At 44.9% G+C, this 17,799-nt stretch overlaps 1 protein-coding gene across 1 annotated transcript in view; it reads left to right on the top strand.

The window, feature by feature from the left end:
* LOC106547234 (lipase maturation factor 1) overlaps positions 1-10,107 on the top strand; it is a 43,647-nt gene extending 33,540 nt beyond the window's left edge. Inside the window, exon 3 of the mRNA XM_014064326.2 lies at positions 9,285-10,107. Coding sequence (XP_013919801.2) covers positions 9,285-9,303 — 19 coding nt within the window. The 3' untranslated portion in view covers positions 9,304-10,107. The remainder of the gene's footprint in view (positions 1-9,284) is intronic.
* Positions 10,108-17,799: the final 7,692 nt, after the last annotated feature.

The following is a 17,799-nucleotide window of genomic DNA, read 5'->3' as shown; positions in this document are numbered from 1 at the left end:
CAGGCAGAGGAAGCACAGCTTTTGAGACCTGCCCACTGGAAAGTCAGGAATCCACTTCCGACTTGCCTTGAAAAAGGGACCTGCCAATGATCTGAAAGGGAATTTGGCTGGATGCTTCCTGGATGAAAATGTGTGGTGACGTTGGTGTAACAAACATCATGTAGAAAAAGAGAGAGATTTTATCCCTCTAAGAAATAGCCCTCAAATGTGAATCTTTGTGACTGCAGGACTGCTCATGAAGCCACAGTAAAGGGGACGCAGAACCATTTACTCCTCTGGTAAATAGAAGATAGAATAATAGAGTTGGAAGGGACCTTGTGTCAGCGTTCCAAATATCATGCAGAATTAAATCAGGGTCCAAGGCAGAGCTATCCTTAAAGTTCCAATTTAATAAGACAGACATGTTGGCACAAACTGTGGAATCCCAAATCTAAAAGCTTTCTGGGATTCCACCCAGTTGAAAGTTCATGATCCCCACACCCATAAATCCATCACATGGTCCAATCTTCTTCGCCCACGCTGGCATTTCCACCCATCTAGTTCCAGTCAGGTGCAGAGATGCGGAGACAAAAGATGACCTTGGGACAACAACACATTCCACAATTCTACTCCTTTCTATTCCCCCTCCCAATTACTACACTAATGAAACAGCATAATGAAATAATAGAGAGTGTGGCAGGCCAAAGATCCTAAAAAGGAGTATAACTGCAGGCCTGACACCTTGAAGGTCTTCTAGTCCAACCCCTTGCTCAAGCAGGAGACCCTATACCCGGGATGGCAAACCTATGGCACACGTGCCACAGGTGGCACATGGAGCCATTTGTTAGGGCACGCAAGGCGTTGCCCTGTCGCCTGGCCAGCGCACAGATTTTTTAAAGCCATTTTTGCCCTCCCCAGCCTCCAGAGGCTTTATAGGAGCCTGAGGAGGGTGAAAAGAGCCTCCCCGCCCCCCTGGAGGCCCTACGCAGGCTTCAGGAGCTTTCCTGAAGCCTCCAGAAGGCAAAAAACCCGGCTATATGGGCAAACCGGAAGTTTGGGAATGGACTTCCGGTTTGCTCATAGGGTCGGTTTAAGCCCTCGGAGGCTTCAGGGACCTTCAGATTTTTTGCATGTTTTTTCACCCTCCCCAGGCTCCAGAGGCTTTATAGGAGCCTGGGGAGGGTGAACCCCCCCCCCCCCCGCAGCCCCCCGGAGGCTTCAGGGACCTTCAGGAGGCTTCTCTGAAGCCTCCGAAGGGCAAAAATCCAACCCTACAAGCAAACCAGAAGTCACTTCCGGTTTGCTTGTAGGGTGGGTTTAAGCCCTCCGGAAGCTTCAAGGACCTTCAGATTTTTTGCATGTTTTTTTTTTGCCCTCCCAGGCTCCTATAAAGCCTCTGGAGCCTGGGGAGGGCGAAACAAGTATGCAAAAAATGGGGGGGGGGCTCTCATGCACTCATGCGTCATGGGGTGTGTGTCGCGCATTGCATTATGGGTGCACCCACGCACAACTCCCTTGCGCTCCCCCCTTATGGCACACGAGCCAAAAAATGTTCGCCATCGCTGCCCTATACAATTTCAGACAAGCGATTGTCCCATTTCTTTTTAAAAGCCTCAAGTGATGGAGCATCCACAACTTCTGGAGGCCACGCTGTTCCACTGGTTGATTGCCCTAACCATTGGAACATTTCTCCTTAGTTCCAGGTTGCTTCTCTCTTTGATTAGTTTCCATCCATTGTTTTTTGCCTTGCCTTCTGGTGTTTTGGAAAACAGTCTGACTCCCTTGTCTTTGTAGGAGCCCCTACAAAGAGAAAGTATGTCCTCTCTTCCCTCTACACCACTATGGCCACTCTGGGACTCTTCTTGCTTGCTTAGCAGCAGCTGGAAACAGCTGTTAGAGATGCTTCTCATTCTTCCAGGCACCTTTCAGGTTAGCAGGGAGTTATAACTTTATATATATATATGTATGTATGTATGTATGTATGTATGTATGTATGTATGTATGTATGTATGTTATATTTGTGCTGATAAATAAATAAAGGGAGACTAGTATAGATCTATTTCAAGCTATTTAGCTCTCATCAGCTAGCCATACCCTTGCTGGGAATCGAACCTGTGCTGTATTGCCTCTTAGGCAGATGTGTTAACCACTGAGCTACAGAGCTCGACTCCTTATCAGCGAAGCCAGGGTGAAAGGTATATATTTAAAGTCACAACCCCTGGTATGCCCAAATATGGGAGGAAGATCACTACTTCCGTTCGATTCCCAGCAAGGGTATGGCTAGCTGATGAGAGCTAAATAGCTTGAAATAGATCTATACTAGTCTCCCTTTATTTATTTATCAGCACAAATATAACAAATGTAACAAAAAGGCAACAGTAAAAAATATTGGGTTTCTGTCTGGATGGTCTCTTGTGACGAGCCGAAGGACAGAGAACGGACAGCTTCTCATGGAATCTGATTTGATTTTGGTCTCTCTCTGCACAGAGGCCAGGAAACTCTCCCTGGTGTCCAAGGTTCCTGTCTTGTCTTTGCAAATAATGCTCTTTAATTTGGGGCAAGAGGGAAAGACTGGACATTTGGGGACAGAGAATGAGCAGCTGGTGCTGTGGTCAGTGGAAGTGAACTCTCAGCTTAAAGCAGCAGCAGTGGGCTGTGAACGAGAATCTTGGGAAAAGCGATGGAAGAGAGGACCTGGGGATTGGGTGGTTTTGGCCGCAGTGTGAAAGTGGTTTGCTGTGGTCTCCTTGCAGGGAGGCTCTGTGATCCACTCTGCAGGCTCCAGTTTCCCTTCCTCGTCAAGGTTCTTTCCCGGCGGACAGAGTGCCAACAAGAGGAAAGCGGCGTTGCAGCAGCACAAGATGCTGCAAGCCCTTTTGGGTGTACGGTGGCATGACAAAGATGCAAAAGAGCTTGCACTGCAATCGTCTTTGATAGTTCTCTCTCTCCCTCCCTCTCTCCCTCTCCCTCTCTCCCTCTCTCCCTCTCTCTCTCTCTCTCTCTCTCACACACACACACGAATGAGAGGAGACAGTTTAGTAAGCATCTTTGAAAATGGTCTGCTTTGGTTTGATTACAAGATTGAAACATCCCTCTTCCTCTTCTTTTCTCTCTCCCCCTCTGTCCCTCCCTTTCTCTCTCCCCCCTTTCTCTCTGTCTCCCCCTTTCTGTCTCTCTTTCTCCCTCTCCTTCTCTCTCCTTCTTTCTCTCTCCCTGTGTCTTGCCCTTTCTCTCCGTTTCTCTCTCTCTCTGTTTCTCTCCCTCATGTTTTCCCTTCCTCTTTCTCTCTATACAGTGCGCGCACGTACACACACACACAGACACAGTATGCACCCAACAATATGTATGTGTACATGTGGATATACACTATATTGCCAAAAGTATTCGCTCACCTGCCTTTACTCGCATATGAACTTACAGTATTTAACCTGTGATTGTGTCTTCCCGACTGAATTGCTGTTAGTATTTGTTTCCCCTTTGGATTCACTGCTGAGTCACTGACACTGCATTAGTGCCCATAATGTGGCTAGATATTTCCTTAGTCTACTCCATGCTTCATTCATTTTTATTATCCTACTGATGCATATCAGTTATAACATGACTTCTCCAAATTAATGACTTTTTTCCTTATTCTTTGTGCTAATTGTAGTTAGTCTGGATTTTATCAGACTGATTTTCATTTATCTGTTCTGTATTAATATGAGTATTGGGTAGAGAATTTGTAACAACATCCATTAGACATCAGTCAGCAGAGATCTGGAGCAAGTGGCATGTCATATGGGAAGGCATGGGGCAGGCAGAGGTTGAGGGGAGCAGGTAATCCTGCAAGTAGCTCGGTTCTATGGTATCTAAAGCTTTAAAGGCAATAAACCAGGAAACTTGAATTACATCTGAACATCTATTGGGAGCCAATATAAGTTCATATGCAAGTAAAGGCAGGTGAGCGAATACTTTTGGCAATATAGTGTATGTGTGGATACACATACGCCCCAGTGGTGGGTTGCAGGCGGTACACTCTGGTACAGTGCTCCTTACCTGTCTTTAAAGTCTTCGGCACCCCCGTGCACACGCAAGGCACATACAGCACCTGCATGACACTCTGGCGAGCAACTGGAGCGTTGCGGAGGTGTCGATGTGCACTGCACACAACCATGTGCATGACTCTGGGCCCTTTCCAACCATACCGGTTGGAACAGGATCCGGAACCCACTACTGATACACCCCTCTGTATGCATGCATGTATGTTAAAGGGATGGATATAAACCTGCAAGTATTGCTTCCATTATCTGTGAGGAAAGACCGAAAGAGTTGACGAAGGGATGGGGCCATGAGAGGCTCTGGAAGAAGGACTGGCCATTTGTTTCTGGCCACGAGAGTAGATCTTGGCAGAAAAGGAACATGGAGGAAAAGGGAAGATGGGAAGGAAACCGGAGTGAAAGATTGAATGACTGCAGGTTGAAGGAAGCATCAGCCGTGAATGAAGAATAGATGACGCTCTCCCAGCAGAATTAGCAGAAATTGGAGGCAAAGAAAGCAGCTGCCAAGCTGTTTGGAAGAGAATGAAAAGATTTAATGTCGCTGAAGGGCCAGAAAAGTTGTGGAATACACTAATCGGGAGCATGGAAGAGGTTACTATTCTGTTTCTCTCAAAATAAGCCCTCCCAAGGATAATAAGCCCAATTGGGCTTTTGAGCGCATGCGCTAAAATAAGCCCTCCCTGAAAACACTGCAACATGGCAGCAGCCATGAGGTGACCCCACTCGCCGCCTCCTGCACCTCAAAAATAATACGACCTCCCCAAAAATAAGGCCAAGTGCTTATTTCGGAGGTCAAAAGAAAATAAGACCCTGCCTTATTTTTGGGGAAACACGGTAGCAAATGATGAAACAGAAGAGGCAGAAAGAAGAAAAAAAGGCAAATAAAAGGAAGAGCTGCAGACATTGGAATGGATAGGAGAAAAATATTCAATAGTTTATAGATAGAAAGCTTTGGTGTTAGAACTGGATTGGTTGGGCATATGAATATTGTATATAGGAAGTCCTCAATTACCACAATTGAGCCCAAAATTTCTGCTGTTAAGCAAGACATTTGTCAAGTCAATTTTGCCCCATTTTGCAACCTTTCTTGCCACAGTTGTTAAGTGAAACACCACAATTGATGAGTTAGTAACTCTGTTATTAAGTGAGTCCGGCTTCCTCATGGACTTCGCTTGGCAGAAGGTCGCAAAAAGGGATCACGTGACCTTGAGACGCAGCAACAGTCATAAGTATGAGCCAATCATCTGAATTTTGATCATGTGACCACAGGGAGGCTGCAACGGTTGTAACTGTGAAAAACAGTCATAAGTCACTTTTCATTGCCATTGTAACTTTGAAACATCACTAAATGAACTGTTGTAAGTCAAGGACTACCTGTGTATAAAATGCCATTTTATCTAAGAGCCCAAATTACTTGCAATAACTTTTACATAGATTGACCAATGTAGGAGGAAAATTCAGAGATGGAGTGGGTTGTGATCAACAGGAAAAAGAGAGTGAATTTGAAAGTTACCTACAAAGAGCAAAAAACTAGAGTAAGTACATTAATCTTTGGGACTTAGTGTAGGATGTTTACTGTTGTGGCCCAGCAGGAGCTGTTGGAGCTGCCACCAGATTCCGACAGCGAGGGGCCCTATGAGTCGGCTCTGGAGGATGTGGAGGACCCTGGACAGGGTTCCGACTCCGAGCAGGGTGCAGAGAGGCTGGTTGGCCACCAGGAGGCACCTGAGCCTTGGACCAGTGGGGAGGGGGCAAGGGAGAATGAGCTGGATGCCAGTAGTGAGTTGTTCCTGGATGCACGCCATCGAAGAGCTACTAGGTGTCAGGAACAATTGCACAGTTACAGGAGGTAATTGCACTCAGCTGGTGGTCATTAGGCTCCTCTCCAGACTATAAAAAGACTCGTTGTGCACACAGCCCTCTGTGCAGAAGTCAACGCAGGATTGAATGTCGGAGGACATTACTGTGAGCTTGGCAGGCTGGATTGCTGCTGAGCCTTATCTGTGTTTATTGCTGCCCAAGCTTGTCTGTGCCGGTTTGCTGCCAAGGACCTGTCTGTCTGTTAATTAAATGCCGTAACTTATCTCTGGCTTGGAGTGTGTGTTGGTGTGGGATGAGGGGGGTCGGAACAGTTTACTAATGATGGGAAACCGGAGAGGTAAATTTTAAGATGTGCAAATGCGGATTGAAGGATTACCGTATTTTTCAGACTATAAGACACATCAGAGTATAAGACGCACCAAGATTTTGAGGAGGTAAATTAAAAAAAAGTTTTTGCACTCTGCAGGCCTCCCAAACCCTCTGCATATCTCATTTTCTGTGAAAAACAGGGCACGCATAGAGTTTGAGAGGCCTGCAAAGTGCTCCTGGGGGCTGGGCGGGGGGGGGGGGGCAAAAGCGAGTAAAAAATTGCCCTTTTTCGCTCATTTTTGCCCTCCTAAGCCCCCAGGAGCACTTTGCAGGCCTCCCAAACCCTCTGCACGTCCATTTTTGCTAAGAGAGAGAAAGTTCGGGAGGCCAAAACTGCTGTATTCAGTGTATAAGATGCACCCAGATTTTCAGCCTCTTTTGGAGGGAAAAGGTGCGTTTTATAATAAATAAAAAAATGGTATATAGGAAACCTGGTTGGTTGCAAGAAATAGATGTTTGCGGGGGGGGGGGATGAAGCCTTTGCCCATTTTATGATAGGGAAAGTGAGAATTGGGAATGTCAGGTGTCCCATAAAAGGGAGTTGACTGTCATGGGAATGTGTTCCTGAAGAAGGCTGTGTGGAAGAACCAGAAGAGGAGCAGTCAAAAGTGAAGGGCGCTGAATGAATAAGGGTTGAAAGAAAAGCACGTCTCCAAAGGAGCTACATTGAGATGCTTTGATCACATGCAGAGGACAGAAAAGTCACCAGACAAATGGACGAAAGAGTGAATGAATCAAGAGGAGAGGGAAGATGGAGCAAGTGGTGTTTGGGGTAGATCAGAGTTTGAGAAAGAATTCAGAAATTTAAGGAGCAAAAGACAAGGAATGGAAGCAGTGAATGAATATGGAGGAACCTGTTGTTGTGGTCCTCCAGCAGCCTATGGAGCTTGCAGCAGAGTTGGACAGTGAGGAGGTTGGTGAGGAACATGGAGCAGTCCTGGAGTCTGGGGAAGGCTCTTTCTTGGAAGGAATTTTGAGAGTTTGGGGAAAGAAGAATTTGGTGGTGTGAGAACACGGCTAAAAATATGTTAAAATAGCAGTAGACTTATATACCGCTTCATAGGCCTTTCAGGCCTCTCTAAGCGGTTTACAGAGAGTCAGCATATTGCCCCCAACAATCTGGGTCCTCATTTTACCCACCTCGGAAGGATGGAAGGCTGAGTCAACCCTGAGCCGGTGAGATTTGAACCGCTGACCTGCTGATCTAGCAGTAGCCTGCAGTGCTGCATTTAACCACTGTGCCACCTTGGCTCTTTGATTTCAAAACATATCCTTATAATCATGTGAATCAGTCTGGATATTTCTTTGTGGGCCATTTTTCTCTGAGGCCTGTTTCATTCTAAGAACTCCATTAATTTCACCCCAAAATAGGCTACTTTTTCATGCGGGTGGGGGCTTTTCTTAACTCCCCCTCCCAACCAGTGGTGAGATTCAAATAATGTAACCCCGGTTCTCTGCCCTAGTGACCGGCGAGTAGGCGTGTCTGGGTGGGCATGTGACTGGGTGAGTGTGGCCAACTCAACTTCACTACGCCTCACCCAGCCTCTCCCTGCCATGCCTGGCTATGCCTCACCCCTCCGCTCCCAGCCGATCCTTGTCAGGCCTAGCTACTAGCCCTGCCGCCCAGCTGAGTGAGTGGTTGGGTGTCCGGGTGAACGGCCGGGCAGTGAAGCGAGGAGTGGCTAGGAGAGGAGGGGCGAGATGGCGCCAGGTGTGGGGAGGGGAGGCACACTATTCAGCTGGTTCGCAGAACTGCACAAAAAGTTAGCAACTGAATCTACTGAACCTGTGTAAACCTATTATTATTATTATCATCACAACAACAGAATTGTATCACAGCAGCCAGTTGTTTCGCCGGATTTGGCATTGATTACTAGTCGGGCCTCACCCAGGGGCCTAGGACGTCGTAACTATTTTTGTAATATGCGTACAGATCCAAGCAGTGCGGCTTTTTGCAATTGACTGATGGAGATTTTATCAATTTTTAACTGTTTTAAATATAATTCCAGTGCTTTTGGATTAGCACCCAGTGTGCCAATTACCACTGGAATTACCACTGCTGGTTTGTGCCATAATCGTTGAATTTCAAGTTTTAAGTCCTGGTATTTCGCGATTTTTTCATGTTCCTTCTCAGCGACCCTGCTATCACCTGGCATTGCAATGTCTATGATTGTAACCTTGTTTTTCTCAACCAGTGTGATGTCTGGTGTATTATGTACCAGTATTTTGTCTGTTTGTATGCGAAAATCCCACAAGATCTTGACCATCTGATTTTCGGTGACTTTTTCAGGCTTATGTTCCCACCAGTTCGTTGCTGTTTTAATATTATAATTTTTGCACAAATTCCAATGAATCATTTGTACTACTGAATTGTGATGATGATGATGATGATGATGATGATGATGATGATGATGATGATGATGATGATGATTAGCCACTAAATTCCTCCCAAAAATACATTTTTTTAAAAATCCCAGCACGAGCAATTTTGAGATTCTGCTGTAGGCATTTGGGCAGTGTTTCCATTCTTCAAGTAGAGTGTAGAATTCCATTGGATGGCAGTGAAATTCTCTCACTGGCCCGTCCTATTTTTAAGTCTTTTGAAAATTTTAGAAACAAAACAAAAAGATTGACAACTGAGCAGAGTTTAGCTTGGCTATCAAAGAAAAAAACAAAAAAACAATTACGAGAGATATGAGAATGAGAATTCCTTCTTTGGACACCCCACCCCCCCCATTTTAACATTTTATGGGCGGAGTGTAAGAGCTATCATGGGTGGGAACAATGGTGAGTGGGCGGGGCTAGATAAAGCCAGCATTTACCAAGGTTTTGCGATTCAGTTGGGATTATCTTTTTTCAAAAGTCATAATAAATCTTACGCTACCATTTTTGGGTGTGTCTCTGCCTCAGATTTTGGTGGCACCATTGCCTCGTAGGCCAAAAAGAAATGAAACCTTTTCCAGTTTGGAGACATTCATTGCTGCCCTGCTTTGAGAGGTTGTTTTCGCAGATACGTGCACAAAATGTTGGCTCTTCCAAAATATTCTAACTCTTTCTTTCCTCCTGTTTATTTTGCAGGTATTCCTTTGGTAAGTGAATATAACTCAGAGCATCGCAAATAGTTGTTTTTTTCAATGCACTTTTCGGGTATGTAATCTTTTTTTAAATTACTCTCTTTTTTCCCTTCCTTTCTAGAAGCAGGTATGCCTGTGCCTTAAAGGCCCTAGTTGTCAGATTTTCTAAAGATGCCCTAATTGAATCATAATTATCGAGTCAAGTTTTTAATACAAAACCAGTGATTTATTAGGAGCTCCATTAGGCAAGTTCTGTTCGCAGTCAAGCCTGTGCTTTCTTTGATTTATTTCTGAACTTTCCCCTATTCCTTCCCTCCCCTCAGTCTGTGTCATAATCTGAGATCCGACTCCAGCCAACAGTATGCGTGGAATGTATTCCCCCTCCCTGTCTCCCATGAAAACGCGGGGAGTTGACGGTTCACCGACAAATGTGCACCCAACAAAAGCCCGCCGTCAAAAGCGTGGCGAGAAAACCGCAAGGTCGAAATCGCACTTACAGAAGCGCACCAATGAAAGCGCGCCATCAACAAACAACACAAAACAACGTAATAACAACGTAATAACCCTAACCCTAAACCTAACCCTAAACCTAACCCTAACCCTAACTCTTACCTTAACCCTAATCTCGCTTTTGTGGGCGCGGTTTTGTCGGCGCTCTTTTGTGGAAGCACTTTTGACGTCGCAGTTTTCTCGCCGCGGTTTTGTTGGTGCGCCTTTGTCGGGCGTGCATTTGACGGGTCACGGGAGTTGACACTAGTTCCGTGACGGTGAACCCAGAGCCTTCTCTACGGGCACGCAAGCCATCACCTTAGCTCAGCTCCACCACACATGCGCATGCGCCTCCCACTGGCTAGCTGGTTTTACGCTCTCTGCCGTGCACGCGCAGGGGCGTGGCAAATGCAGGAGATGCGCCTGCATGCACAGGGGGTTCACGTACGCATATGCGGGGGGGGGAGCCCATTTAGGTCCCAGGAGACTGCAGGGAGGCCAATTAGGCCCAAAATGGATCGCAGGGGGGGGTTGCATGCACATATGCAGGGGGAGCGCGGGGGTCATGTGTGCATGCACAAGGGGTGGGGCATGGAGGTGGGGTGTCACATGCATATTGCATTATGGGTGCGGGTGCATGAGCTGTCTCGCCCGCATATGCACACTTTCGGCTCACGGACAACAAGAAGATTTGCCATCACTGCCCTAGTTTCTTATGCTGCCTCCAAGCCCTGCTAGGGTTAGGGTTAGGCACTTTCAGACGGTGTTCCACAAGACTTTAAAAAAAAAATCCACTCAGATGGAGACAATTTGCTAACACTCGAGCTTTGCCTCTTGACCACAGGCAGAATGAGAATTTCGTTTTTCTTTTCTAACTAGCAGGTTCCATGCAGGGTGGATGAAAATCGATTTTAAAAAATAATAATCAAAAAATTATATCTTTTATAAATTTTCTCAATTTCATTTTAATAAAATGGAGACTCTAGAAAGAGTGCAGAGAAGAGCAACCAAGATGATTAGGGGACTGGAGGCTAAAAATATGAAGAACGGTTGCAGGAACTGGGAATGTCTAGTTTAATGAAAAGAAGAACCAGAGGAGACATGATAGCAGTCTTCCAAAATCTCAGGGGCTGCCACAAAGAAGAGGGAGTCAAACTATTCTCCAAAGCAACTGAGGGCAGGACAAGAAGCAATAGGTGGAAACTAATCAAGGAGAGAAGCAACTTAGAACTGAGGAGAAATTTCCTGACAGTTGGAACAACTAATCAGTGGAACAGAAGTTGCCTCTAGAAGTTGTGAATGCTCCAACACTGGAAGTCTTTAAGAAGATGTTGAATAGTCATTTGTCTGAAACGGTATAGAGTTTCCTGCCTAGGCAGGGGGTTGTACTAGAAGACCTCCAAGATCCCTTCCAACCCTGCTATTGTATTGTATTGTGTATTATTAAAATGCTTTTGGGGTAAAAAGTTAGTTTTCTATTTGATATATTAATAATTTAGTTTATTCCGCATGATATGGAACATAGTTAAGGAAATATGAGGCTGCATAGTCTGCAATATTTAAAGACCACCTGTCATTTCAGGTCCATCCTGGCAGCGCCTGTTAGCGGGCATCCACTCACCTTCTGCCTGCCATGTCCCTCACCTTGTTGTGTCAATGCCACATTGAAATGAATGGGACTGTTGGTGAGTCAACAGTAGGTCAGAGGAGGAGCCACTGCGGGATAGAGATGACAGTTGCGCTTTCCACTGCCTTAAAAAAGTTCAAAACATTCTTTTTTAAAAAATTGAGTTTTTTTATTTTTCCATTTTCATAACGTATAAGTATCTTTATTGTCATTGTACTTAAATACAATGAAATTGGTATAATCACATGTATACTATTACATAGCCAACATCATATTGTATTATTATATGCTTACATCAATTCACTTTACCATCAACTCCCAAAAACAATTATTGGCTCTTCTGCTCTCCATACACCATATTTGTACCTTATCCATCACTTTCTTCTCCCTCTCTCCTCCCTCTCCCAGCTCCTTTCTTCCCTCTGTCATCCTTCTCTCCTTCCCCTTCCTCTCTCCTTCTCTCTCCCCTTTCCACTCCTCCTTTCTCTCCTCCTCTTCTCCCCTGCCCTCTCTCCTATCCCTCTCTTCTTCCCTTACCTCTCTCCTCTACTTCACACTCTTCATCTCATTTACTTGGTGTATTTCAGCTTCTGAGCAAGCTCCATTTTATGTTGATGGTATTTATAATTCCTTTTCAGTATACATATTTAATTTTGACATATATCTTCCTCCTTTAAAAAAAATAGAACAAAAAAGTATACATATTTAATCATTGTACTTTGAAAAAAGTTCAAAACAAGTTCAAGACCCATCTCATCCTGGGCACCTTTTTTTTTTTAACTATTACCATCTGGCAGCCGGTACAGGACAATAAAAACAAGGACAAATAGGCTGAAAAACAGCTTCTATCCCAGGGCAGTAACTATATTGAATTCTATTGTATAGTGCAATATTAATGCAATGTCAGGGGTTTTCAGTTCAATTGTATAGGATGTGAAGGATGTGTCTTTGTGTTTTATTTTTGTGGTTATAATGTACACTGAAGATGACATTTAATTTCATTGTACGAGGTGCAAGGACAATAAAGTAAACTAACTAAATGACAGTAAAGTAAACTAACTAACTAAAAAATTGAAGTGGTTGAATGCCATTTTTAACAAGTGCCTCAGTGCTTCTCAACTGAACTGTCCAAAACATGGTCACACAAAAGATGTGATTCTGAGCTTTTGTGTGTGTGTGTGTGGGGGGGAGACAACAAAATCAAGAGTGACACAGGGTGTGAAAATGTACAGGCAATCCTTGACACATGACCACAGCTGGGAGCAGGATTTCCCAAGGTGGTTGTTAAATGAGTTGCCCCTGAGTTTTTTATTTCTTTTTTTGCCATGGTTGTTAAGTGAATCCTGTGGTCATTAAGTGAATCCCACTGACTTTGCTTGTTGGAACCCAGCTGGGAAGGTCTTGAATAGTAACCACATGCTGTAACCATTGTAAATATATGCCAGTTGCCAAGGGCCCAAATTTGGATCAGGTGACAGTGGGAGTTTCATGAGTGAGGACTGGTCGTAAGTCTCTGTCTTCAGGGCCAATATAACTTTATAACAATATACGTAACCTCCACGGCTAATCTCCAACCCTCAAAACTCTATAGCCTCATTTCTGCCAATTCCTTTTTCTAAACATTCCAATCCCAAATAAATCTAATTGGATCTGCTTCCTTAAGCGTGACCTGAAATGAACTCAGACAAAACCAGTTTGTATCCCGCTATCCTTATCCAAATTCTTTCCATTCTGATCAGACATACAAATTTAACACATAGTTAGAACCAGTGGAGAAGGTTTTTCCTTTTGAACTCATGATACGGTGTCTTCTGACTGTTTAGTATTTATTTTTGCATTGCACACAGAGCGCGCCTCTGAGCCTCTAACAGATTAACAGAGTTGGAAGGGACCTTGTAGGTCATCTAGTCCAACCCCTCCAAACAAGCAGGAGACCCTACACCATTTCTGACAGATGGCAGTACAGTCTCTTCCTGAAAGCTTCCAGTGATGAAACTCCCACAACTTCCGAAGGAATTTCTGTTCCATGGATGGATTGGTCTCACTGTCAGAAAATTTCTCCTTATTTCCAGGTTGAATCTCTCCTTGATCAGTTTCCATCCATTATTCCTTGTTTTTGGTTTTTTGGTTTTTGGTTTTATTGGGATTTATATGCCGCCCTTTTCCCTGAGGGGACTCAGGGCGGCTTACAACCACAGGGGAGGGGAAGTGCAAGGTCAAAACAAAACAATTAGTGAACAAAAGAAAATTAATAAAACACAACTTTCATTCAGCAATCAAACACTCGGGCGGGTAATTGGAAACCTATTCCCAGGCCTGCTGGGAGAGCCAGATCTTGAGGGCTGCGCGGAAGGTCTGGATCGTGGTGAGGGTGCGGATCTCCATGGGGAGCTCGTTCCATAGGGTCGGGGCAGCAGCAGAGAAGGCTCTCCTCCGTGTGGTCGCCAGTCGGCATTGACTGGCTGATGGAGTTCGGAGGAGGCCTAGTCTGTGCGATCTAATTGGTCGATTTAGGGAGGTAATCGGCAGAAGGCGGTCTCTCAAGTACCCAGATCCACTACCATGGAGTGCTTTAAAGGTGGTCATTAGTATCCTGAAGCGCACCCGGAGACCAACAGGTAGCCAGTGCAGCTCGCGGAGGACAGGTGTAACGTGGGCGAACCGAGGTGCGCCCACTATCACTCGCGCGGCTGCATTTTGGACTAGCTGTAGTCGCCGGATGCACTTCAGGGGCAACCCCATGTAGAGCCCATTGCAGTATTCCAGTCTAGAGATCACGAGGGCTCGAGTGACTGTTGTGAGGGCCCCCCGATCTAGGTAGGGCCGCAACTGGCGGACCAGGCGAACCTGGGCAAATGCCCCCCTGGTCACAGCTGACAGCTGTGGCCTTCGGGTGCTTGTCTGGCCTTCGGGTGCTTTGGAAAATAGCTTGACCCCCCACCCCTCTTTGTCAGCCGTCAAATATTCGAAGATGCTCTCATGTCTCCTCTGGTCTTTCTCTTCACTAGACTAGCCATGCCCAGTTCCTGCAACCTTTCATCGTATGTTTTAGCCTCCAGTCCCCTCATCATCCTGGTTGCTCTTTTCTGGACTCTTTCTAGAGTCTCAACATCTTTTTTGTAGTGTGGTGACCAAAACTGGATGCAGTACTCTAGATGTGGTCTTACTAAGGTTTTATAGATTGGTATTAGTACCTCACTTGAACAGTTTCCATCCATTATTCCTTGTCTGGCCTTCGAGTGCTTTGGAAAACAGCTGGAGCACCTCCTCTCTGTGGCAGCCCTTCAAAGATTGGAAGATGCTCTCATGTCTCCCCTGGTCCTTCTCTTCACTAAACTAGCCATGCCCAGGTTCTTTATATGTTTGAGCCTCCAGTCCCCTAATCATCTTGGTTGCTCTTCTTTGCACTATTTCCGAGTCGCAACATCTTTTTTGTAGTGTGGTGACCAAAACTGGATGTAGTATTCTAGGTGTGGTCTTACTAAGACTTCATAGAGAGGGATTAGTACCTCCCTTTGTATCCCTCTGTTAATGCAATTTAGGATTGCATTGGCTTTTTTTTTGGCCGCTGTAGCAACACACTGCTGGTTCATATTTAAAGGCATACCGGTTTCCTCATATATGTGGCATGCTGGCTTCTTCAGGTTTGTGTCATCCAGATGAGTTGATTGAAAGACATGGTGGAGGCCAGCACATCTGCAGGAGTACAGGCTGCTCTGAAGAGCTTTATTGAGCCTTCTAAGAAAAGATCTGGGCTCCAATTCTCCCTTAGCTAAAAAGCAGGCAATGTTTTTTCCCCCTTCTTTTATTCTTTTTTTTTGGGTGGGGGGATGTAGCTCCTGAATTGGGATGAATCAAATGAAAAGACCGTGAGCTGCTTTGTCTATTTATTTATTTATTTATTTGCTGAGGAATGTCAGAAGCCCAGAATACAGTATTTATTTATTTTAGTTCTATTAAAACTGTGGAGCTATGACATTTTGTTGTCCTCTGTTTGTTGTTATCCAAAAGCATTTAAACATTGCTGAGCTTTGCACAAAATCCCACTCCATACTTAGTAGCTTTCACTTCAAAGAATTGTCTTAACATTTCCTGCAGCGATCTTTTGTATGTGCCAAAGGCTTCCTGTCTCCCCCCCCTCATATAAAAGGGGGGGAAACAGCCTGGGGGCTGGCTCTCACTTCAAACCAAAAGAGCCGATATAAATAGCATCTTAAAAAGTTTCGTAACAAAAAAAAAAATCTTAAGATAGACGCACATGCACATCAGGGCATAAAACAGTAAGGAATTGTATAAAAATAATAATTTCTAGATTAGTTTGCCGTGCTACTAACTTTGCAGAGGGTTGCGGGGGAAAAAAATCAAGAGGTATGATTGAAGTCCTGTATTTTTTTTTAATGTGCACACAACACCTGTTAAGATCCAACTGGAAATAAGGAGGAATTTTCAAATGGTGAGAATTATTAAAGAGTAGCCTGCCCCTCTGAGTTGTGGGTGCCCCATCACTGAAAGTTTTCAAGAAGAGGCTGGACAGCCATTTGTCCGGAATGGTATAGGATCTCCTGCTTGAGCAGAGGGTTGGACTAGAAGACCTCCAAGGTCCCTTCCAGCCTTGTGATTCTGTGGATCTAGAATGGTGATTTATTCCTTGGCTCTCCTCTTCCGCCCTTATCTGGTAAGAGACCTGTAGGACTTCCATATCTGAGTTGCAATACCTGTAAAGCCACTAGATGGTAGGAGAGAGCTGGATGTTTCTGTGAACCTTTGATGCCACCCAATGTGCCTGGATAGTTCTACAGCTCATGCGTGAGAACTTTATGCAAAGTTAACATTAATCTTCGATTATTGAAGACATTCTCTTTGTGAGTGTGCAGTGGGAAGTTTACAGTCACAAGGTATTAATCATATATATATATATATGTGTGTGTGTGTGTGTGTGTGTGTGTGTGTGTGTGTGTGTGTGTGTATGTTCCAGTATAATTCTGGGATGCCTCAAGCACACCCTCAGGATGTGTGTTCTGTTAAGACACAGCCTGTTGTGCCTTAAAATGGCTCTTCTGTACAGCGCAGTAGAGTTGCCATGGTAACGGCTTCACAGTACTCCACAAGGGGGCTCCCTCTGGTAAGGGGGAAAATCCAACATTAGAAATTGCATTTGATCTGGACATTTCCACCCTATAAATAAATAGCCGGGCAATGCCGGGTTATCAACGATTGTATCCTAAAATGAAAGCAAGGTGGAAAGTATCACAATTGTTTGAAGGGACTACGGAGAGCATGTTGTGTTTAGATATGTTCTTGTAGGTTTCCGTGGCTGCTCTTCTGGGTGTCCCCCCCCCCCCCCCCGGTCCGATATAAATGGATCGAGAGAAGCCGAAATACTGCCCCAAAATGAAAGGCTCTCACTGGCATTTAATGCAGGGCCAGGAAAGTCAAGAAAACACAGAATGCCCAATAATGCAATTTAAAAGAATGAATGAAAAATGCTTGGTTTTCGTTTACTCACTTGTCTCAGTGAGGCCATTTATTTTTTTTAGTTTATTTTTTTTACAATTTTTTTTTACAATTCTACAATTGATTTTCTGGGATCGCTTGAAGGGTTTAAAATACCAAGATTTAAAAAAAAGCTCCTCTTTCTCCAAACATGCAAATCTTTCTTTGCATATTTTTCTTGGATGGTGGGGGCCTGCTTTCTCTGCCCCTCCCCATTGGACCATGGCTAGGAATCATGGATCTTGGAGTACCTCTCAAGCAGCTGGACTCTCATTTGCCTCAGCTGTAGACAAAAGTACAGGGAACGTGGTATTTAAAATAGATTTTTTTAAAAAGTATTATGAAGGAGAAAAGAAATGGATGCTAATGGAGCCTGCAGGAGAATGATCACCATCAGCCTTGGGCAATAGAGTCACTTTAGGGTATTGTTAGAACTTAGCCATTATAACTAACTATAATACGTGGCTTATGGCTGAGCATATTCTGTGAATTGTGATTAAGCAGCGGCTTAATAGGTTATGAAGGTCAAAGCTAACGCCTCCATCCTTGTGGATCACCAGAGCATTCTGTGCTGGACTGGACAAAAGCAGGTTATGTGGCTGGAGTTTTGGGGTTTGATGATTGAAGGGCCTACTTTTGTGAATTAAGCCTTCCTTCCTTCCCTTTCCTTCTCCCTTCCCTCCCTCCCTTCCTTCCAGGGGTGGGTTTCGGCAGGCACTACTGCTGGTTCGCTCGTGTGCATGCTTTGTGCGTGTGCACGCATGCGCAGTGCAATTAAAGTTGAGAACTGAAACTGAAAAACAAGATGACAGCACCGACTGCGCCACCAAGGGAACAGGTTCAGGGGCGTGGCAGGCCTGGATCGCTGCCAGTTCCAGCGACCCAGCCCGCAAACAACTACTGGTTTGGC

This window comes from Thamnophis sirtalis, unplaced genomic scaffold (assembly GCF_051295495.1).
Source record: "Thamnophis sirtalis isolate CommonGarterSnake01/CBP01778 unplaced genomic scaffold, rThaSir2_p1.2 scaffold_14, whole genome shotgun sequence".
Taxonomy (NCBI): Eukaryota; Metazoa; Chordata; class Lepidosauria; order Squamata; family Natricidae; genus Thamnophis; species Thamnophis sirtalis.
Note: the sequence above shows the minus strand (reverse complement) of the source record. Positions and strands in the feature narration are given on the sequence as shown.